General features: G+C 39.7%; 1 protein-coding gene across 1 annotated transcript; it reads left to right on the top strand.

Moving 5' to 3' along the window:
* The first annotated feature begins 1823 nt into the window (after positions 1-1823).
* ECSCR (endothelial cell surface expressed chemotaxis and apoptosis regulator) lies at positions 1824-23534 on the top strand. The gene is made up of 7 exons (XM_058178896.1): positions 1824-1956; positions 4265-4312; positions 8256-8378; positions 9622-9720; positions 12020-12056; positions 21263-21340; positions 21539-23534. Exons 1-7 carry the CDS (start codon positions 1899-1901, stop codon positions 21561-21563), a joined length of 468 nt encoding a protein of 155 aa, XP_058034879.1. The 5' UTR covers positions 1824-1898; the 3' UTR covers positions 21564-23534.
* Positions 23535-24397: the final 863 nt, after the last annotated feature.

Here is a 24397-nt window from a genome sequence, read left to right as displayed (position 1 = left end):
ATTGAACAATCAGTGATATATAATTATCATTCTTCCCAGGTAGATCAGACAGAAATCATGACCAGATGAACTAATTCTACTTTATTGAAAGGCTACATTAACAGAATCTTACAAGTTTGATAGTACAAATCTCCCACTGTCTTTTTTACAATGTAAAACGTTAGGATTTTAGGAAGGTTCTCTTCTGAGTTTCTTTGCCTGTTATGCAGTCATGGATTGTATCCTCTGGGCTATGTCCTCTCATATCTGATTACTCCCTTGACATTTTCCCCACCATCATCATTGGTCATTCCCACATACCATTTCAGTAAGTATATGCTCCCAGTTTATATGCAATGTTGGAAGAAATTAAATAATCTTATGACAAAATGCTACACTAAATGTAAATGTATGGTAAACCATGAAATATAAATGTTTTGTAAACAATAAAATGTATGTAAATGTATGTAAATGATAAAACGTAAATAATTTGTAAACTGCCCAGTTTCATTTAGGTGAGATGGGCAGGGTAAAAATGTGATGTATAAATTAAAAAAAAAGTGCAACATTTGGAGAAATGACCAAACCTAGAATTAGAAGAATATTTGGATTAGGTAAATGCAAACATAGGTTACAGGTTAATACATAATTTAAAGGCATTTGTTCTTTGTCAACTCTCCCTCAAGCAACATAAATGCAAACTTTATGTGTAATATCATTTGATGGATAACATCAGAATAAAATCAACTATTATAATAAGAAGCAGAAGATCCAAGACTTTCAGGTTTAGGTTGCAAGACAGATTATTAATTACTGACGTTAAATATATAGTAAACTTGGAAAATTAAAGTTAAGAGTTATGCCAGAAGAAGTTGTCCTGGATAACATAGTTAGTATATAAGATCATTATAATGAACAGATTTCGTATGCTTAATAGAGAACTTGAGGAGTTATGGGAGAGACAAAGGAAAATGTGAAAGGAAAGGAAAGTGGTAATCAAAGTAAAAGAAAATTTCTCAAAATTTCAAAAAGGGAAAGAAACTAGTAACTTTCAATGCAAACTATCACGGGGAAAATGAAGGCCTTAGACATCAGAGGCCAACATCACATTCAGAGTCAAACTGCTAAGGACAAGGACATATTTTAGCCAACAATGTCAAGAAGTAAAGGAAAATATATTAAAACCCACAACTGTGCCAGAACACCTGATTATTCTGAGGAAATTTTACAAGGACCAAGAAGCTACTCTAAGAACTGAGTTTGGGGATTGTTTTGAGCATGGGATAAGAACAGATGTAGGTTAGCAGATTCTCTTGGCCAGAGAAGGAAAATAGCAAGGGAAGAAATAGATGAGGTGGATGAATTGGATATTATTAGAATATCTTTGAAAGCATTATGGAGTATTGCTGGAGGCAGATTACAGACATTTGTCCATCCGAGTCTCTGGCCTGCATTGATGGTACTTAGCTAACCATCTAAAAATGAGATGAACAGGATGAGACTCTTCACAAGCATTTTCTTATGAAGTCAGTCAAACCTAACTTTTTCATGGCCTTTTTCTAGGACCAGAATGGGGAAATTTTCATTTTCAAATCCTATCCTCATATTTAAGTCTGATTTTTAATGCACGTAATATCATCCTCAGAAAATAGGTATTCTGAAAGTATGTAGAGTTATAACAATAGTGGTTAAATTTATTTTGTACTGATTAATTCTGTCTCATATCCGTCAAAACTATAACAGGCAAGAGAGGAATTCCACAGCGTCAGTCCGCTTGTTGATTGAGCCTGCTTCCTTCTATTATTTAACAGGAAGCCCTGGGACAATCAACTCACACAGTCAAAGTTCACCCCATTTTTCCCCTGATCACAGAATGAATAGAACAGTAAGGAACTAAGGACTGGCAAGTGAAAGAAAACATGATAGCTTTAAAAATGTTAATATTTTTGTGGATATGTCACTGTGTTCTTCTCCAAGGTAAGGTACTATATTGACCAATCATATAGCTACTCAATACCATGTTTCCCTGAAAATAAGACCCTGTCTTATATTTTTTTGAACCCTGTAATAAGCGCTTGGCCTTATTGCCATGCGCTCAAAAGACCAGTTGGGCTTATTATCAGGGGATGTCTTATTTTGGGGGAAACGGTAGTAAGCCTCATGAAATTCTTTAATAATCAAGATTACAATTGCAGCCTTCATTGCATTCAGTTAGAAAATCAACAGAAATAGAGTAGTTGGTTAGCTTGCATAATTTTTTTTCCTGTGACGATACAATTAAAAAATGTCTAATCTAACATGTTTAGATAAGGCTTCTTTTTGCTTGAGTCACTGGAGAGTTGTTCATGCTGCTGAGTTTGATGCAACTATGTTCTTTTTCAGCTTAAATCAGCTTAATAAATTTTCAAGAAATAAGCTAAAGCAGTTTCGCTATATTCATGAATGGTCAAAAGTGTTGTTGTTAGAAATCTCTTGCTATTCATATTGTACTACAAATAGATTCTGAATCTTGACATTACAAATTGGCTCATTACAGATAAGTAGACTGGAATAAGGGTGGGGGGAAATGGCTTATTAAGCCATAATAATACTTCATGTAACTTAATTGTTATAACTTAATATATAGCATTTATAAATAAATAACATAATTGTTTAACAAATGATGGCTTACAGATAGAACCAAAAATGGACTTTATGTGCATATCTGATGCCTAAATTTCAGACAAATTATAATTCATAGTGAGGTATCTGCAAATTCTTTTTCTTAGGCTGGTGGAGATACTGGTATGACTTTATATGTACCACGCCTTCTCTAGATAGCTGAGACAATAACTTTGAAAGATTTGCTTATTATGTATCAAGGCTCAGCAAGATATCACGAAGACAGAAAGACTGGAAGACCACTTGTGTACAGCCTAGAACTGTCACTATTGCCATTTCTGATTTCTCTCTTTCTAGCCTTAATAGTGATGGTTTCACCTGAGAAATAGATTTAGTGTACAAAAAAGTAAACAAGAATAAATGATACATATATTTCAGAAAACATAAATTAAGTATAGTATCTCTCAAATCATGCTCCGTTCTCTAGAGTAAATATTCTTAAGGGAGTTGATAAGCAAACCTCTTTCGTAGCCTGACCCTGCTTCTATTCCACCTTTAATCCACTCCTGAAGTATCAGCTTTTGTCATTTGGACAGTAATGGTCTTATTATTCTCAAAATCAGGGAAACATATCTTCCCAGAAAAGAAATCATAAATATCTTAACTCAATCAGAGTTCAGTGACAAATTTCCTTTCACTGCAAAAAAAAGTTGTTTTAATAAATTAAAACAATACATTTTATTTTCAAAAGCATCATGCCAAAAATAATATTAAACAAGACACACATGTAGCATGTTTATTTATTGAATTTGTTAAGGCCTCCACATCAAGAATATTCCAAGCAATGAGCAATATGTCATAGACATATATTAAAAGCATATTAAAAATCAAAACAACACTCCCCAACATGCAAAAACTCAAGAGGGGTTCAATAATCACCTTAGCCCCAACTCTGGTACCAAAGCCAGGTGTTAAAAGACTTTGGAAGAACAAGCAGGATGAACCCCATGTATATTTCCAGGGGGATGCTATTCCAGAGGACAGGGCTGCAACAGAAAAGGCAAATTAGATAAAAAAGAAATGGAAAATCAGCTAGACTGACAGATAAAAGGGACAACAGTAGCATCTAAAAACATGTGGGGGAAATCAGAAATTGAGCAAACCATATGGGAAAGAGGTGTCAATATGGGAGTGAAGATCCACACTGTTTATGGAAATCTGAGGGGAGGAGATATGTAACAAGCTTGAGTATACCACATTGGATGAAGTTCTTTTCAAGATCATTGAAATATTTGTTGAAAGGACAGGAAATGAAGTTTCATGCCTATCTACTATTGACCTCACCCCCTTCCTAAGAGGTCTGTAAGGGCCTTATGTAAGAGCACCAGCGTGCCTACCGTTCCTGTCCTAATGTTCCCTTTGACTGTATCCAATTCGTATAGTTATTTCATGCTTATACTTATATATACTGTTGTGTTTGACAAATAAATAAATAAAATAAATAAAAAGTTTGAAGTACTAGAGGCTAATGAATGGGAATAGGTGGGCATTGTTGGAATAATGCCCACTTATTCAAGTTAAGGGGGAGAGAATGAGTTTTTCTTTAAATACATAAAGTTATGAAAACCAGAACTTTCCTTCAAATGTCTTCTAAGAACATTCTTGTTTTTCATTTTGCTTGTAGGTCCTGAGCCCAAGGAGAATAGCAGTCTCTTTCTTCCCTCCTTGGCAGGTAGAGGACAGCTGCTCCTATTTATTATAAAACACCATTTTCTTTTCAATTTAGAACAATGTGAAAACTAAACAAAGTCTCATAACTGGATGGATAAGAATTAGCTTGAAATGTAATTTTTTCTCCATGAAATAAAACATTAATCTTCATATCTTCCTTTTTATTCTCAAAGCCTATTATACTAAGTTCCAAGCAAATTCTGTGACTGTTGATTTATTCCACAGTAATCAGTGTTTTCCTATGGATTTAAAAGATTCTAGCTTGGTTTATGAGAGAAAAAGTGCATTAAGATATTTAGATTATTATCAAAGTAACTAAAAAAACTGTTAGATAGTTGGTAAGATATCAGTCCTATTCCAGGACTGTTTCCCACACTATTTTTCCCAGTTTTTCTCTGTAGAATATACAAGGCATCATGTGACACCCAACTATGTAAAAGTGGAACAAAGGCAGCAATAAACAATGAAAATAATCCAAAACAGGAAATCAACATTAATTTATACATTTAAAAACTGCTTTTCTCTGCCTTTAGGCAGCCTGCAACTTATTACTTAACATTCATATATTAAAAGAAATTTATATAATTTGTATGCAAGCAGCATGTTGTTATTACTGTTATTATAGACTCCCCATACTTCACTACGAAACTATGTGATTGGGCTTGATAAATTGAGACTTACAGTTTGAATCCTCCCCTATTCTACCTCTTTCTCTCCCTCAGGCTTTCTAGCCCCTTCTCTCCATGAGGCTTGCCCCACAGAAGCCTCTCCTATGCTATTTTATTCTCTCCAGAGTTATTTTCAAGTTGGGAGGGGGAGTAGAATGTCTAACTAATTAGCATCAGAGCATGTTATTATAATAATATAGGAAATACTAATGCTCTGATGGTCATTTTGAAAAATCCTTTCTTGGTGAGCACCTAGAAGCCAAGAGGAACATACGCGGCAAATTTCAAGTTTGTAGGCTTTACAGTTCGGCAGATTTTGTGATTAATGCGTGAGTGGTTTTCACTTTTATATATAGATTACATCAGTGATTATCAGTGAACTGATGACTGAACAGCTTTCTGTTTTGCAAAGCAAAAGTTGTTTAAGCATGCTTCATCGAAAAGACTATTCCAAAAGCCTTTCAAAAACTACATAAAATAGCTGTTTTAACAGTTGCTATCCAACTGGAAAAGTACTCTATTTTCAGGGGAGAAAGAGGGGAAACAAATTTAATTATTTTTTAACTATTTTTATTTATTCAAAGAAAACTTAAAATACAAAACTAAAAGAAATTTAAAAAACAAAAAAACAAAAAATACAAAGCATCTAAGCCATTAAAAAGGTGCATTAAAAAGAAAAAAAAATCCAACATACATACACATATTATCCCCCCTGGTGAAGTACTGATTAATCCATTGCTACAATATTAGTTCCCCTCTCCATTTTTTAAAACTAGTAAATCTGTAAACTATTGAACTGTCATCTATATGCTATAATAATGACAAAATATTTAACAGGAAGAACAATAACAATGAAAAGAACAAGATTAGAGTTTCCAAACCCTCTGTTAACAAAGTGTTACTGTGATCAATTTGTAGAAAATTTGCCACAGCATCTTATCTATCCAAAATCATACCAAGTTAAGAGTAATTAATCCTGGATCAAATATCACGTTTCTTTCTTGATACCATTTCTTATCGAATATTGTCTAGTTAAATCTAATATATTCAATCTCCACAATTGGTCTATCTCAGGGGTGAAATGCTTCCGGTTTGGACCGGATCGGCTGATCCATTAGCGATAGCGGCAGGTGGTTCAGAGAACTGGTACCAAAAATCCCTGGCCCCTCTGCCCATGCCTACCCAATCGCCTGGTTGCCCGCTTGCTGTTTCTTTTAAAAAATGCTTTTAAAAGGTAAGAAAAAGGCTATGACGATCACAGCTGAGCTGCATGATCGTCAGAGCCTTTTTTTAAACTTTTAAAAGCATTTTTTAACAACCTCTTCGGTTGAATAGGTTGTAAAAAAATTGCTTTTAAAAGTAAAAAAAAGATCACGCACCACAGCTGATCACCCACCCACCCTGCACGCTGTTCTACTTACCTCATACTTCCTTTCGGTGTGCACTTCGCGTGCGCACCTCACATTTGGTGCATAATGCGCACTGCACATGCACACACACAGTGCGCATGCACAGCCATCAAAACAGTAGTAAACCGGCTCAGATTTCACCACTGGTCTATCTTCCCAGCAACATCCAGATAAAAGTGGTTGGCAATTAAGAGTAATAAATCCATTCTCCAATCTTCCTCAGTCCCCTCAAGAAAAACCAACTGACACTTCTCCATGTCAGGTTTCTGTTATTACGAACAAATGCAGATTTAAAGTTCAGAGATATGTATGGAATCAACTTACTTAGCTCTCTGTCTGACAGTCAATATCTCTTTGATCTGCAGCTTTCAAATCAGATTTCTCCAAAGACTCCGCATATTTTCTATGAGCATTATCTCATCAAATTTCTTTAAAAGTTTTCAATTAAAAGTTGCATGTTGCCAAAAGATCTTTTCTCAGATTTTAGCCATTGCTCGACTGTAATGTGGTATATTGTTGCTCTATGAAGCTTAACCAGAGAATAAAGTAGCTGAAGCAGAAGAAAGCACGAAAGGTATTTTCTGAATATTTCGATCCAAGATTAAAATGAAAATAAAATAAAGAACACACCAAGTATTTTGTAAATTAAAAAGATAACAAAAACCCTGTGGTGAGAGTCCAATATTAATATAAATCAAATGGAAGCACTTCACCTTCAACAAGCAATCCCTGTTAAAGTGAAAGTTATTTAGAACAATAGCATAAATCAAAGGAAAAAGAAAGAGAACAGCTAAACTTCAACAGGGGGTTGAAACAAATCAGCATTCAGCAGGTCTATTGTACTTTTAAAGACAAAAAGCAAGGCAAATATCAAAAGTGAAATTAAGACCCAGGCACACTTAAAACTCCCCCAAAATACCTACAGAAAGATGAATGCCCATGACTTTTTGATAGCTCCCAGAGGGAGCTTCAAAACTTCCCTTCCCCAAACTTGCGAGTCAGCTTAGGCAGCAAAATCAGCAGCTCATTGGTAGGAGAGAAATATTTCCTTGCCATTCAGCAGCCATCTAGGTGAGGAGTCCAAAAATTTAATTAATTAATTAATTGATTGATGTTAGCTTGTCTAAATTATTTTCTAATATGTTGTCACTGTGAATGTATTTGTGTGTGACAGACAACACTGGTAGAAAAAAAAATGTAATTACTGATTTTCTTTTAGGCTTTTTTTGTCCCATGTTGCTAGTATCAACTAAAGTTATGCTGTACATTTCATCACTAGCATCTTGGGCATAGGAAAAAGAGAATGATTAGCAAGCAAGGCTGCTGCAGCATAATCATGCAATATTTTCTTAACCATTTTGATCTGGTATGTGTCAGAATAAAACACTATTCCTTGACACTTTTACTTACTAGGGCAAAGTAGCATTGTTGGTTTACCCTGCCTAGTCAGTCCCACTTTGCTTGTTTAGTGTATTATTTTTGAACAGAATTCATGACTTTTTGCTCTTCTAAAAAGCCAATATTTTAAAGCCAAAAATAAGTCTTAGGTTTTGTTTCTGGCTCACAAGGAAAACAGCAAGTGTGGAATCCTAGTTTAACATAATTGAACAAGGTTCAAAATCTTCAATTAAGATTTTCTGCCTTGGTTAGGTATTCCTACTGAATTGTGGAACTAAAAGGGAATAATTCCCATGCAGATTCAGTTCCAGCTGAAGAGTAAGAGTTATTATAGCAGCCCAACACACTTATTCCCCAAAGTTGCACCTCCATGGACAATGGTTTAAATAAAGGAAGGATTTACTTTATTTTATTTCAAATATAAAGAAAGAGATATTTGTTTTATTCAACTGCATCCTCTTTTTCCAAGTTTCCACAGGTACATCTAAACTGATGATTCTCACAAAAGATTTCCAGAATGAAAAATCAGATTTTCCTACTACCCCTTATCCTACAGAAGAAAAATCAGCAGCATTAACAGTGGCAGCATTAAGTAAGTAGACATCAGGGGTGAAATGCTCCCGTTCGGACCGGATCGCCCAATCTGATAGCAATGGTAGCGGGTGGTTCGGTGAGCCGGTAGCAAAAATCCCTGCCCCCCCCCATGCCCAGCAGAGCCACGCGATCATCAGAGGTTTTTTTTTTACTTTTAAAAGCATTTTTCTTTGGCCAAAAAAATGCTTTTAAAAGTTAAAAAAAAGTCTCTGATGATCATGCGGCTCAGCTGGGATCGTCAGAACCCTTTAAAAGCATTTTTTTACAGCCTCTTTGGCCGAAGAGGTTGTAGAAAAAATGCTTTTAAAAGTAAAAAAAAAAAAAAAAGTTGGCCACGCCCACCCAGTCACATTACCCCCACCACCAAGCCATGCCCACAGAACTGGTAGTAACAAATTTTACATTTCACCCCTGGTAGACATGGTGGCATAAGTTTTGTTTCATTTAGAAATATTAATGGAAATAGTTTAATATTATTGACATTTATTTGGTTTATTTGATTCTTCTCTCGTAAAGCTTTCACCTATCAGTTTTTGTCCTATTAAATCTTTTGTGAGGAGGTTTCTATTAAACCATTAGATCTCATGAGGTATAAGCAGTGGTGGGTTTCAAATTTTTTTACTACCAGTTCTGTGGGTGTGGCTTGGTGGGCGTGGCATGGCTTGGTGGGTGGGGCTTGGTGGCGTGGCAGGGGAAGGATACTGTAAAATCTCCATTCCCGCCCCAATCAGGGGAAGGATACTGCAAAATCCCCATTTCTTCCCAATCAGCTGGGACTTGGGAGGCAGAAAATAGATGAGGATGGGGCCAGTCAGAATTTTTACTACCTGTTCTCCGAATTACTCAAAATTTCCGCTACCAGTTCTCCAGAACTGGTCAGGACCTGCTGAAACCCACCTCTGGGTATAAGGCAGTAAAACCTTAACACTGATTCCTGGGACATATTAGAATTCAATGTAGATCTCCAATCTCATTTAGCTCACACTGTTGAGTTCTGTACCCATCTCTATTCTATTGCTTAGTTTTGAGCATGAGAACTCAGAAGGTGAGCCTGTTAAAACTGAAATTCTCCCCCTTCCCTTTTGAGCAATCATAATAATGTTTGTTAGGCAGAATTGTTGAGCTGGTCACCTTTGGTTATGTTCCTCCTGGGGGAGGCAGTATTGGTAACCATTGACATTGTTAGTATCTAATGATATACAATAGAAACGTTATTATGGATGTTTTCCACTCCCACTTAGGTATCATCATCTTCATTGTTATTATGGTGGTGATTGTAATAATCCTTGTCAGCATGGTCAGCATAAAATTCAATTGCCGTCACTGCAAAAAGGTAACAGGTAGGTAGTAGTGATCAATGTTGTAGCATATCATCCATGTTAGTAGCTCATATTTGATTGCTAATTTCATTTTAACTAGTTAAATTCATATTCAAATTATTGACAACACCCTTGTTTTTCTAATTGCTTCCTTGACTCATAGATACTCATCTTAGTATTTGTTTTATGCTTTTTCCTTCCTATTATTTTTGATATCAAATCAATTAAGAGTAGAATGGAAAATTCTAATATGCTCTGTTTCTGATTAAAAATCTTTCATGGAAATCTGCTTCCAATATGTATTTGAGAGCATTGTAATATACTAAAACAGAATTTTGAAAAATTGATATTTGCTCTTGTAAATATTCTCTTTTGGTTGAAGGGAAGGGAGGGGGAATCTTGGCTTCAGTGACTGACAATGTATCCTCAAATCAGAGTGATCATTGATATCCACATTTTGTTTAATCAGAGTGTCTTGGGGGCAAAATAAAAAGCAAGATACAGAAGGCTTCATTCCGCTATTTTATTTCATTAACTTTTTCTGTGTCCATGGTCTCTTAGGCATTCAATCACAGTTGATTTCTTGACAAAGTCATCAAAGAGAGCTGTGAACATCTGTGGAAAATTTCAAGACTAGTATAGTGCTGTTTGATGCCTTGCATATAGACCAGTGATTCCCAAACTGTGAGCCGCGGCTCCCCAGGGAGCCGCGCTATCGTCATGGGGGCGCCGCGGAATATCTGCGCCCGCTGGGTCCGGCGCTGATGCGCCATTTCTGGGGCGTCTGGTGCGCATGCGCAGTTGCAGGTCGGATTTCCGGGGAGCCGCGGGCGCGTCTGGTGCGCATGCGCAGTTGCAGGTCGGAATTCCGGGGGAGCCGCGGGCGAAAAAGATTGGGAACCTCTGATATAGACTATTGTAATATATACTGTAGGTTGGCAGCTCTTGAAGATCACTTGAAAGCTGCAGCTGATCCAAAAACCAGAGATGCAGGCAATTATGGGCACATCTTAGTATGCCCATGTAATACTTCTGCTGATCACTAGTGAGCTTCTAGGTGCAATTCAAGATGTTGGTTGTGACCCATAACATGATTTATAATCCTCAATCCCTAGGCCATAGACCGGTACTGGTGCATGACCAGTTAGGAACTGGGCCATGTAAGTGAGTGAAGCTTCATCTGTGCATGTGTGGGATTGAGGTAGTGCACAAAACCATTTCCCCTTCCCCCTCCCCCACCACCACTGGTGCATGGAAAATTTGTTTTCCTGGAAACCAGTCCATGGTACAAAAAAGGTTGGGGGCCTCTGCTTTATAGCATAGGGCCTGACTAACTGAGGGATCATCCATTTTGCCCATGGGTGATCATTGTTTCTTTGCCCATTGTTTCTGACCAACAAGTAATATTTGACACAGTGCCTACAATCCAGGTCCCATTTTTAAAATTGTATCATTTGATGGGACATAGATGGCATGCCTTCTTCGATATGATACTTATCCTCAGGAATAGTATCTCCTTGAAAGGTTCAAGTTGCCCTGACCATGCCATTCTTTAAACAGACCTTTTATATGTGAATGGTATCCTTATCAAAACTTCCCTCACTGGGGAATTGCCTGCTGGATGTTTGTGTATTCATCTGTTCCACTGAGATTTTTTTTCACTATGATTCCATCAGCTTTTTGCATATAATGGGCTGCTTTCTTTTGAAAATCTGAAGCCCATCCAACCTTTGAGTTACTCTGGATCTGGACCTGACAGCTTCCATTCCCTTTTAGTTAGTGCCTGCACAGTCTAGGTCAGTTGAGAAGAATGCGGGCAAGTGGGGATGAGTGTGTGAGAAAACAAACGTACATTGCAATCAATAACATTTTACTGTAACTTTAAACTAGGAAACTTATGTGGCTTGGTGCTTATATGAAAGTGATTTACTGTGTTCCTACTTATTTCCCACCTGTTTGTATGCTTTAGCCATGTTTATCAGGAAAATTCAGGTAGGAAGCAAGGGCTTGCTGTGAGATCTGCACGGCTTGTGTGAGTGAATAATCCAAAACTGTGCATGTATTTGTGTAACAGTAGACTCTTTCCTGGCCCCTCATAACGTAAGAATAGATGGGGAATCTATTTATCATCCAGTTCCAAGCACCTATTGGTACTTGTGAACATTGCCTGAATTTGATAAAGGGCTGGATTAGAAAGAATAAATTGAGACAATACAATCCAGAAAAGGTGGAGGAGCTGTTGTTAAACAGAAGACAGTTTATTTGTGCATATCTTTAATTTCTAATATAAAATGGTAACATATTTTTCTTTTTTTGTCAGATAAACAAAAACTTCAACATTCTATAGTATCATACAGGTACATCTCTTAATAATGTTTTCTTTTTGATTAAAAAACAATTCTTTATTATGATGTTAACTGGGATAAATTCTATTGTCATCTTTTTTTTCCTGAATTCTGTTCTGTCCCACCCTGAATGATGCAGCGTTTCTAATACTTACTTTACTTTATTGATTAGCCCTCAAAGTGCAGAGTTCCAGACACAAATTATTACTAAAATCTGATAAAAACTATTTAAAATGGAATTGGAATAAAATACAGTTTAAAATGATAGCTTTGATTAGCCTATATGCCATATCAAAGCACAAGGTGCAAACACATATTGCCAATAAAATCTTATATAAACAATTTAAAATAAGAGTAGGGTAAAATACAATAGTTATAGGATAAGATACAATACAATTTAATACATAAATATATAAAATAGAATAAAATGACATAAAATTATATTTCAGTGTCACCCTTACAATCTACCTCAATCAGTCCCATGTATGCAGATCTCAACCGAACCATTTTGTTTTAAGTACTGTGTTCTGTTAAATGTTATTTTCAAGTTTTGGTCGCACATAAAGTAAGTTGTTTTAATATGGGGATCCCAATGGGTCATGTTTGGTATACGGACCAAGGTACCTGTGTCTCACCCCCTTATACAAGCAACAGACAAATAGGATGTGAGCCAGGTCTTCTACCTCTGCTGCTCCACAAATGCAGAGATGCTCATTGTAGGGTATAGAATGGAATCTCCCATATCTGACATTTGTAATACAAATTAAAAAAATTTCCACTTGAGATTGGACAATTTTATCTTTTAAACCAATCTATTTATTTTAGCAGTAAATAAAAAAAAACTATCAGGAACATCTGATATTGAGGATATTTGTTCAGTGAGAAAATTATTTTACCTAAAATACAGATTTTGGGATTATTCTCTTACAAAAATGGATTGCTTTTTTTTTTTTGCTGGAATTGTTTTCATTGTAACCACTAGTGAGATGTGACCCATTTTCAGACTCTGTGTTTGTTTGTGTGTGTGTGTGTGTCTTCTTCCAACATACCATATTTAGATCTATTCCTTTTTGGTTCTGGAAAGTTATCATGCTGACCAATTGGCAGATTCCTGAACCCATTGGCAATTTTCTTTCCAATGTTCTGTTGAAAACAGAAACTGTTGGAATAAAAAGCTTTCTACTACCTTTGGTTGATAGTTATGGAACTTTTTATATTCATTACTTCTAGCATTTTATTGGATCTCCTTTTCCTCTAATTATTAGAGAAATAATCATTTTTAATTACCGGTAGCATCTCAAATGGCATGACAGGTAGCATTGACCTTTAAGATTATCATGCCTTGGAGTTTTGATATTTGAAAAGGATCTAGGACAATTCATCATGGCTGACTCACCGCTGCTGACTCACTGCAGCCTTCTGGCGGGACTGGTACCGCTGATTTCAGCAGAATCGCTGGCCCTTGCAGTGGGTGTGCCAGGAAAAAATGGCAGCAGCAGGCCTCCTCTCACAATGCCCTCAGCCTGGATCTGTTCACAGACTTTCTGGGAGTGCCACACTTGCTCCAGAGCTTGGCCAATGTACTGTAGCGCATGCCTTGGCCAACAAGCCACTGGGACTCTACACTTCAGCTCAATCCAGTTTTGAGGACTACTAACTTGAGAAGGTTCAAATCTAAAGCAAAACAAGGCCCACAACAATTCATGTGTCTCTTTCTTGAGTTGTTCCATGGCAAGTTGGCTGTGACGAGTCAGCCGGGTTGAGTCAGCTGAGGTGAGATGGCCAGTCGCGTCAGCCAGAATGAGTCAACCGGGGTAAATTGTCTCTGCAAAAGCAGATGGGTGCCTGAAGTTGTGTGAGATCAGAAGCTTCCAGTCTCCAAGTGAAAAGTGTTTGCATGCCAATGGGACGCTTGAAGCAACACTGCAAATGCTTTTCTGCGTTGACAATGGAAGTCTTTGAAAGAGACTCACCGAGACTGCCCACCACTCCTGAAGCGGTGGGCAGCTCAGTGAGTCAGAGAAGCCAACCAGGGAGTGCTCGTCTTGTTCTCCCTCTGCTCTCATTGCTCCTCTTTTGGAGCTTGGGAGCAGGCAAAGAGGCTGGAGAGGAGACAGCTCGCTAGATATTTGCAAGTGAGTCTCCATTGGCAGACCAAGGATGACAGGATGGGGGGGAAGCAATTGTGGGGAGCATGAGATAACTCAGTGGGTCAGGGGAGGCCTTGGGTGGTCTTAAGCAGGTGGCCCGTTCCATCACTAGGCTGCCCATGGCCTTCCCACTGCAAATGCCTCATGTGCACTTAGCAACCCACACATTCAATTAGCGAATGCATGGGCAAAAGCAGGGAGTGATCGTGGTCAAGTTATGCAATTCACTCCTATGAATCCTCTGGTTATGAATGTAATTGGCAGGCTCCATTGCATTCATAACTCAAGGACTATCTGTATTAGATAGCTGAAATGGAACAGAAGATGGCTAGTATAGCCCTGCACTCATCAACCTTACTTATCATAGGACTTTTTTAATCAAAGAAAATTGTTAGACTGTCATATAGGACATTGCTGTCTAGACTGCTAGAGGATTTACAAAAAACCCTCCATTAATTGTTTTCAATTTAGAGAGTCCATATAATATGGCAAACTGTCTATATGGATTTACTCACACCAAATTGAGAAGGGCATTCACACTAGTACATCTTGATGTGATGCCCTGAGCAGATTTGCAGAGCCGATGTACAAGTATTCTTTATTCTGAATGCTTGGTCCTTGTGGCTCTTGAGAGGGGCGTCAATTAGCCATGTCCCAATATACTGCCAAAATTTGCCTGTTTCTCACTTGTCATACTTATTCTTCTATTTTTGTTCAGGCAGATTTCCGTTTTTCCCCTCTCTACTGTCCAATATAGAACATAAAATAACACTTCAGTTTGTGAAAAATTGCTATTTTGCTTATTGGTTTGGCAGTTAGAGAATATTATCTATATCTTAATAATAAATAATAATAATATTTTAATTTGTATACCGCCCTTCTCCCGAAGGACTCAGGGCGGTGAACAGCCAGAATAAAATACAAAAGGAACAATACATACAATACTAAGAATAAGAACAACCCTTAAAAAACTTATTCAAATGGCCAAATTTAAAATACAATAATACCCTGTAAAATTGACAAAAATTTAAAACCCATAAAATCAAATTAAAATTTTAAAAATCAAGCCAGTCCAGCAAGGCGGAATAAATAGGTTTTAAGTTCGCGGTGAAAGGTCCTAAGGTCAGATTGTTGTCTTGATTTCTATTTTGTGCTGAATTGTATTATTTTTGGTTATTCATTGTAATAAAAAATGAGAAAATAGCTGGCAGTTCAACAGAAACAACTGCTTTTCAGTTGATGATTGTCCATTTCCCCCCCCCCCCCAAATCTATCCTTAGACCAAGGCCAAAAGCAGATTTAGGGTTCAGAAGTATTGTAAGGGACATTCCTCTGGGGTTGCAGGGGAGATACTAGAATTGTACCATGCTTTGGATTCAATTTCAAAAAGGGACTGAGGGGAGCTATTTGATCTAATGAAAAGATATGACAATGTTAAAGAGTAGCACACAGGTGCTGTAACTATACACAATCATCAATCCAAAGTGCTGCTGCACAATCCAAGGAGATAGATTTCTCTCATATCAGTAGAGAAAACCAGATTTTGGCCCAAATCTCCTTGACCTGGTCTGAAAGCAGTTTGGTTCTGGAGCCAGAATATTTTTGTTCTAGGCATTCTAATTATTTCTTATTTACATGTGTAGTGATTTTTTCCCCAAACTATGCTAAAAAGCCTACTTAAAGAAACGTAAGTGAAAATAGTTAATCCTGCAGCAAGTAAAATATGCATGTATGTACATTATGTGCAAAACGGACTTGTCTCCTGGCAACTACATGGACAAATTTGTGCAGTTTTCTTAGCAACATTTTTCAGTAGTAGTTTATCCTAGCTTTTTTCCTAGATCTGGCAGAGTGACTGGCCAAAAATCCCCCAGTTTGGTATATATCGAAGGCAGTATTAGAACTCACCGTTTCATGGTTTCTACTCTGGTCCCTTTAACCACCATGTAATTCATAATCTGCCCCATCATATTTTTTGTTTTAAAACTAAATCACTTTTTAAATTTTGGATCAAGCTTCTTTTTTTTTTTAATTTACATTTATATCCCGCCCTTCTTCGAAGACTCAGGGCGGCTTACATTGTGTAAGACAATAGTCTCATTCTATTTGTATATTTATATACAAAGTCAATTTATTGCCCCCCCAACAATCTGGGTCCTCATTTTACCTACCTTATAAAGGATGGAAGGCTGAGTCAACCTTGGGCCTGGTGGGACTCGAGCCTGCAGTAATTGCAGGCAGCTGTGTTTAATAACAGGCTATCTTACAGCCTGAGCCACACCGCGGCCCAAACTGTAATGTATCTTTAAATATTTTGGCGGGAAACAAGCACGTTGCTGATTGGTTGAAGCCGCCGGTTGAACTGTATATAAGGAGAGGTTTTTCCCCAGCCTGGTTGCTGGGTTCACCATATATTAAAGAGCTGTTGTCACTACCCTGGTCTCCAGCCTCGTTACTTCCCGAACTTAACACTGGCGATGAAGGTGGGATCTCGAGGCTAAAGAGCACCAGGAACGAGCTGAACGCACGGAAGAACCGAACCCAGCAAACTCAGGGCAGAAACGCGGAGATGGCCAGCTACACTCCGCCTGCACCGTTTGACCCATCCAGGGAGAAATGGGGAACGTACATGACCCGTTTCGAGAGCTTCCTCGAGGCAAACGAACTGCAAGGAGTTCCAGACAACCGCAAAAGGGCATATTTCCTGAGCCACTGCGGTCCCGAGGTCATCGACATCGCGGAAGCCCTGGCAGAGCCAACGCCGGTACAATCGGTATCGTGGCAAACTCTGCAAAATCTATTGAAGAACCATTTCGCGCCAACACCGTCTAAATACGTACGGCGTTTTGAATTTGGAGAGCGCAGACAGCAAGAGGGCGAATCCATCAGCGATTACATGGCCGCCCTGAGAAAAGCCTCCAAGGATTGTGGGTACCGAGACTTGGATGAGGAGCTGTTAGAGCAACTCATCCGTGGGGTCAGAGACATTCGTTTGCGGAGGCGGCTGCTATCAAAAAGCAATCTAACACTGGCAAATGCTCTGGACGAAGCCAGAGCTCATGAGATGTCCACCCAAGCGGCGGAAACCCTACAGAAGCCACTCACGCCAACGGCGAGCGCGAAATCAACCCCGGTCCACAACGAAGAAATCCAGACCGAATCAGACGGCGAGGATGAGGAAGGAGTTTGCCTCACCGAGAGAAGGGGCAAAGAAGACCGGGATGAATGCAGAAGTTGCGGAGGGCAACACCAGCGTCAACGATGCAAGTTCAAGGACGCTACATGTCGGCGGTGCGAGAAGAAGGGGCACCTGGCTCAAGTCTGTCGAGCACCCCAACCTTCCCGCCGAAAATTCAAACCAACCAATCAGAGCGCAGGATCGGCAAGGCGACCCGCGATTGGTCAAAACAAAAAGGGCGCGAATTCAAATCGAACGACCGTGATAATAGGCCGTGCAGCAACCCGCGTCGAGAAGAAAATCTTCACAAAACCGAAAATCGAAGGAGTGCCGTGCCGACTAGAAGTGGACACAGGGTCAGCGATCACAATCATGTCCTGGGACACTTTTGCGAAAGCTTTGCGAGAATCGCCAAACGCAAACTGCAAACACAGCGGCTACGAGTTCCACGACTACCAAGGGAATCGCATCCCTGTTCGAGGACCACCTCCGTCCGCGTCGAGTACGGACCACACAAGAAGACCCTGCCCATCACGATAGTCGAAGGGACCCTGCCAAGTTTGTTGGGACTAGACTGGTTCCGGACATTGGGCATGGGAGTGACTGGCACCTTCAGAAGTGACTTTAACCTAAAAGACACACTCATGAACGAGTACGACGATGTCTTCAAGGACTGCCTGGGCAAGTACAAGGGGACCCCTATTTCCTTCAATTTAGACCCCCAGGTAGCCCCATTCAGTTAAAGGCAAGGAGAGTCCTTTGCCCTTAAACCCAAGATTGACAAGGAGATAGACAAGCTCATCAGTCAGGGATTCTGGTGCCAGTCGATCACGCAAAGTGGGAGACGCCAATCGTCACCCCAGTGAAACCAGATGGGTCAGTTAGAATCTGCGCTGACTACAAGGCGGCGTTAAACAAAGCCTTGCAAAAAGCGCTTACCCGGTCCCCGTGGTGCAACACTTGCTGCACTCGCTGGGGCAAGGGCACGTTTTTGCCAAGTTAGATTTGGCCCAAGCCTATCAACAACTGCCCGTAGACGCCAACACAGCCGAAGCCCAGACAATTGTGACTCACAGAGGTGCTTTCAAGTGTACCCGGTTACAGTTTGGGGTGAGTGTGGCTCCTGGTCTATTTCAAAATTTAATGGAGCGACTTCTGCAAGGGCTCCCGGGGGTAGTCCCCTATTTCGATGATGTATTGGTATCAGCGAAAATTTAGAAGAATTGGGGGAACGTTTGAGAAAAGTTCTGGGCATTTTCCGGTCAGCCGGTCTAAAGGTTAAAGTGAACAAATGCCAAATAGGGGTAGAATCTGTAGAGTTCTTAGGCTACAGAATAGACAAGGAAGGAATCCACCCCACTGAAAGCAAGGTCAAGGCAATAAGAAAGGCTCCAGCGCCTAAAAACAAAGCAGAGCTACAGGCATTCCTGGGTCTAGTGAACTTTTACGCGGTCTTTTTGAAAAATAAGGCAACCGTTGCCGAGCCGCTACATAAGTTACTGGGAAAGAATACTGCTTGGTCTTGGGGAAAGACGGAAGCTAGGGCTTTCGAAGCAGTAAAACATCTACTATCAAGCGATAGTTTACTCATACAGTATCATAGCACAATGCCATTGGTATTAGTTTGCGATGCTTCCCCTTACGGGGTGGGGGCTGTGCTCAGCCACAGGCTTCCAAATGGCACAGAAGCCCCAATAGCCTTCTATTCCAGAACGATGTCCTCGACAGAGAGGAACTATAGTCAGTTGGATAAGGAAGCTCTAGCTATAGTGTCAGGGTAAAAAGTTTCACGAATACGCTTTTGGTAGAGACTTTGAAATTGTTACAGACCATAGACCACTGTTAGGGTTACTGGCTGGCGACCGCCCAACGCCTGTGGAACTTTCGCCCGATTGACCCGATGGACTATCTTTTAGCCGCCTACTCCTACAAACTGCAGCATCGACCGGAAAAGAGTTGGGGCATGCGGACGCATTAAGCAGATGCCCACTACCAGGGGCGATCGAGACCCCACCCGGGACGCCCATACTGTTAATTGACTCTCTGGACTCTGGCCCAGTCACATCTAAGGAGGTGGCTCGGGCATCATACCGGACATTATTTTGAGAACTGTACTTGGTTGGGTACAAAGAGGGTGGCCGCTGCGGGCGGCGTTTTAAAGAGTTTGTAAAGAAACGTGGGGAACTGTCGGCTCAAGGGGGGTGCCTGCTATGGGGGGATCGAGTGGTGATCCCAGAGAAATTGAGGAAAAGGGTGTTGGATCTCCTCCACGAGGGGCACCCGGGGATCGTAAGGATGAAGGGTCTAGCGAGAAGCTATGTGTGGTGGCCTTTAATGGACTCAGAAATTGCTGAAAGGGTAGGGAAATGTCAGGCCTGCCAAGAGTCCAGACCGCTACCCCCAACGGCCCCGGTTCGGGAATGGGAGAGACCCCAGGGGCCCTGGTCTAGAATACACATTGATTTTGCCGGCCCCTTCCACGGCCAAACCTTCCTGGTAGTAGTAGATGCCTACTCCAAATGGCTGGAAATCATTCTCATGAGATCCATGACAGCCGAGGCCGTGATCTCAGTCCTACGGCACCTATTTGTAACCCATGGGTTGCCCGACACGTTAGTTTCCGATAACGGCCCGCAATTCACGGCAACCCAATTTGAGGAGTACTTGGCAGAAGAGGGCATCCGACATGCCCTCTCGGCGCCTTTCCACCCTGCGACGAATGGCCTTGCAGAGCGTTCCGTCCGGAGCGCAAAAGAGGCATTGTCCAGACTTAAGCCAGGCGACTGGCAAACAAAAATCGATGTTTTCCTGGACGTCCAACACAGAACCCCTGTGTCACAACCGCAGAAGCCCAGCCGAATTATTAATGGGCCGAAAGCTCAGGTGCCCCCTAGACCGTTTAAATCCAAACTATACGCCGGAGGGTTACAAGGGGGAAATCGGAAAAACAAGAGAAATGGACATAGGAGACCGAGTGTGGGCACACAACTATGGTGAAGGCCCAACCTGGATAGCAGGACAAATCCTAAACAGAACAGGTCCAAAATCATACTTGGTGGAGTTAAAGGACGGCCGAGTATGGAGGCGCCACATAGACCAAATACGGAAACGCATAGCCGAACAATCCGAATTAGTCGAAACAGGCCCTGACTATACAATGTTTGATTCCACAGCTGACTCAAACCCGGAAAAATCGCAGGACTTATCTGAGTTTCCGGAGGTCCAGCGACGCCCACAGGTTCCAGTAGAAAACAGCAGGGACGACTCTGCTAATAATCCAGGGCTGAATGGCCTAGAGGAGGAGCTGAGAGGAGCAAACAGCCCCTCCGGTCAGCTCGACCCACTCCCAGGGAATGTACTGCGCAGGTCCGAAAGAGTCAGGAGACGCCCAGTCTATTTGCGTGATTACGTGGACAAATAATATGTAAATATCATGTAAATATGGGTAAAGTGTTTTCTGGGAGGGAAGGAGTGTAATGTATCTTTAAATATTTTGGCGGGAAACAAGCACGTTGCTGATTGGTTGAAGCCGCCGGTTGAACTGTATATAAGGAGAGGTTTTTCCCCAGCCTGGTTGCTGGGTTCACCATATATTAAAGAGCTGTTGTCACTACCCTGGTCTCCAGCCTCGTTACTTCCCGAACTTAACACAAACATTGAGCCAAACATTGTCAACATTGCAGAAAGACAGAAGACCTATTTTCATTACTTTGTGATATTAATATAGTACCAATGCTATATGAGTTTGTTCTTTTTAAATACTATCATATTGTGGCAGAATGATATTAAAACAAAAGGACATATATAATTCTTAGTTTACTATTCTACTTTACATATTTTCTCATGAAGGAAACAGAGAAGTAAACTCTGCATTTTTGTTTCTTTGGTAGCTGTTCGGATGCTGATACTACAGTTGGCAATAAGAATGCTTTGTTGGTCTCCATGAAGACTTGTAACCAGCAGCAAAAGTAAGAGGATGAGGACATGGATCCAAATATTGTTCAAGTGCATCTCTTTGTTCAAGTATTCAGAGAAACGCAACATGCTCATGTTTTAGAATGGCAAAATTTAATGCAGCATAAATATCTGAGGAATATTTAGTGTTTTCAGTTAACAATTACTTAGACCAGAGGTCTACTAATTTTGCCTTTGTTTTGTTTTCCTAGATCTTGTGAAGGTAATTACTCATGAAGAATAGGAGGAACTAAACACTAAACATTTCATTTTTATTGTATGTGTTCATGCAGAGAGAATTCGGCAACGCATTAAGATGTTACCATTTGGAATATAACTATCTGAATTGCATTATAATCAGGTTTCATACAATATTTGAATGCAAAAAGGTGGTTTGTATCCTGGGGGGAGGCACAAACATAATTTGTATCTGTAATTATTTAAAGTAGACAGGCCTTCCTATAGGACAGGCTGTCAAACTCCCAGCCTGCAGACGGATGCGTCACGTGTTGCCCATGCCCATGCCCATGCCCAGTTTAGCAAAGGGGGAAAAAGTCCCGATATGTCACGTGATGCCGCTGTGATGACAAGAGTTTGACACCCCTGGTATAGGATTACATGTTGGTTCACTGCAGCTGCTAGCAATCTGGAAAAGATACATATGGTTTTAAGACTTGCTGCAGTCACACTCCTGCACGCTCCAAAGGACCTTTTCATCTTTCTTTAGGAGCATTGCACAGGCCTCATAATCAGATAAGTGATCCAATAACCTAGTATCATATACTCAAGAGCCTTTCAGGGCCTTAGGCAGACTTGCCTAATAATTGCTATCTGAATCTATAGGAGGTGTACACGGGACTCCTGTTGCGTCTTACTCCTGGGCTATTATTATTTGCTGCTATACTGTCTGTTGAGCACAGAAACTGAGAGCTGGATGCAGAAAACAGCAGTATAGTAAGGATTGTGGAACCAGAAGTTTCTGTCCCTTCCCCAAATACTCTTCCAGCCCCCTCAAAAGTTCCCACCTATTTCAAGGGGCTATGAAAGAGTAGGAGGACATTTCCTTTTGCTCTATCATAAACAATTTCTTTAGATTGAACTATTTCAATTTAGTTTCCTGAAAACAGGTAGCATGTTTTAAGATGTATTTCCATTTATCTCTGAGATGAAAATCTTATTCAGTGCCATTGTTTTATTTTACATTCCAATCATTGACACAGGTATTTTTCTGTTTGATTTTGAAAGAGTATCTTCAGAAGATAGGGATGGAGTTTGCCTGGTCTTTTGGTATGAGTGTCTTTTCTTTTTCATGCCTATATCAGAAACTTTGGCCTTGAAATCTTGAAAGTTCAAAAGCATCAACTAATTTGCTTCTTCAAAGTCAAAATCACATGAAGTATCATTGCTTACACTATTCTGATCTTTATAGATATAGTTACATCAGAATTTCTGCATATTTTTTCCAAGGCCTTTACAGTTGCTCTACCAAATGCTAGTCTGCCAAGTATTTGACTGCTTGTTTATTTATTGTTGGTGGGTTGGTCCTAAATGACAGAAGGTTATTACCACATTTGATATCTTTACTATTAATTTTAAGACTGCTTGTTATACATATCATTAGTTTGTGGTGGAGAAAATAAATCTAACAAAGTGGAGATTGCTGCACCATTTCTTTCTTCCTGATTTTTGTTCATAACTAGGGCCCAACCCAATTTCCCTCATTGCCTAATCCTATCAGACCCAAATTGACCCTCAGCCCCAAACAAAGCCCCTACAATCCCACTAAAGCAAAGAATAGAAGCCTCCCTCACCAGTTCATGATATAAACTGTTTTTGTTTTTTTCTGTTTTTGTGTGTGTATAACCTTGTATTTTCATTAGGAAAAATAGATTATAGTTTTTTAAAAATAGTTTATTTTGATAAAGATTTGTAGTTTATCCTTTAGCAGAACTTCAAAGGCAGTAAAAACAAGATAAAATATAGCACTTCAATGAAGTTTTTGAACTGCCTTCATTTTAAAATCCATAGAGGTTGAAGAGATTATCAATTTGCTCTATGAATTAATTTCAAATCTTGAAATTTTTGGAAGATATTTAATTGGGCAGCATTCAGTTGACATTAATATAATTTATCTTTAATTATTACCTTTCCAGATGAAAATCACTATGTCAAAGATTAAAAATGAAATGCAATGAAATGAAATACAAGTTTTTTATTTATGTACTCGTGCCTTTGTATGTTGTTTCTTTACAACACTCCAGACAGTTCATAATTAAAATGCAGAAATATGATGATTAAAAATAATCAAATATTAAAAAAACAGAATGAAACAAAGTAATCAGGAGCTTTGATGGCAAAGAGCCTCCAAGAGCCTTGTTGAACAGTCTTCACTTTTCCAGAATATAACCCAAATAGGGGCCATCCAGATACTGATGAGAGGGAGCTGCTACCAAGAAAGTTGTGAGGTGAAGTCTCTACCCATTTCATCTCACAAAGGGAAGAAACTTCCTAGATCCTATCTGAGTTGCCTAAATAGGGCAGATTCTCCTTGGAGAAGATGCTCCTAAATATTATAGCTTTTGTAAGACAACAGGAGCACTTTGAACTCTTCTTGGAAATCTATTCACTACTATATTGCACCCACAAAACAGGTATCTTAATGCTGAATTGATTAATGTGATCAAAGCCTAGAGAGGCTTTGATCACCAGCCTAATGTGATCAGTTTTGTATTCGGGTAAAGGGGATTGGCCATGCCCAGCAATGGGATTCAGCCAGTTCGCACCACTTTAGAAGAACCGGTTGTTAACTTTCTGAGCAGTTTTGTGAACTGGTTGTTGGAAAAAATCATTAGGGCAGAGAACCAGTTGTTAAATTATTTGAATCCCACTACTGACTGACAGCATTTCATGAGGTTGTTTCTCGAAGGTCTGAACATGTCAATAGCTCAGAATATTGGGATGCTAAATTTTTAACTGCCTCAATTTCTTGAATGTCCTAATAATTGAGTTTACACTAGTTATGCATAAACCATCATTTTAACATGCTAAGACAAAAATAGGTCATTAAAAAT

This window comes from Ahaetulla prasina, chromosome 3, assembly GCF_028640845.1.
Source record: "Ahaetulla prasina isolate Xishuangbanna chromosome 3, ASM2864084v1, whole genome shotgun sequence".
In the NCBI taxonomy this organism is placed as follows: domain Eukaryota; kingdom Metazoa; phylum Chordata; class Lepidosauria; order Squamata; family Colubridae; genus Ahaetulla; species Ahaetulla prasina.
The sequence above is the reverse complement of the archived record's forward strand: the minus strand, read 5'-3'. Positions and strand labels throughout refer to the sequence as shown.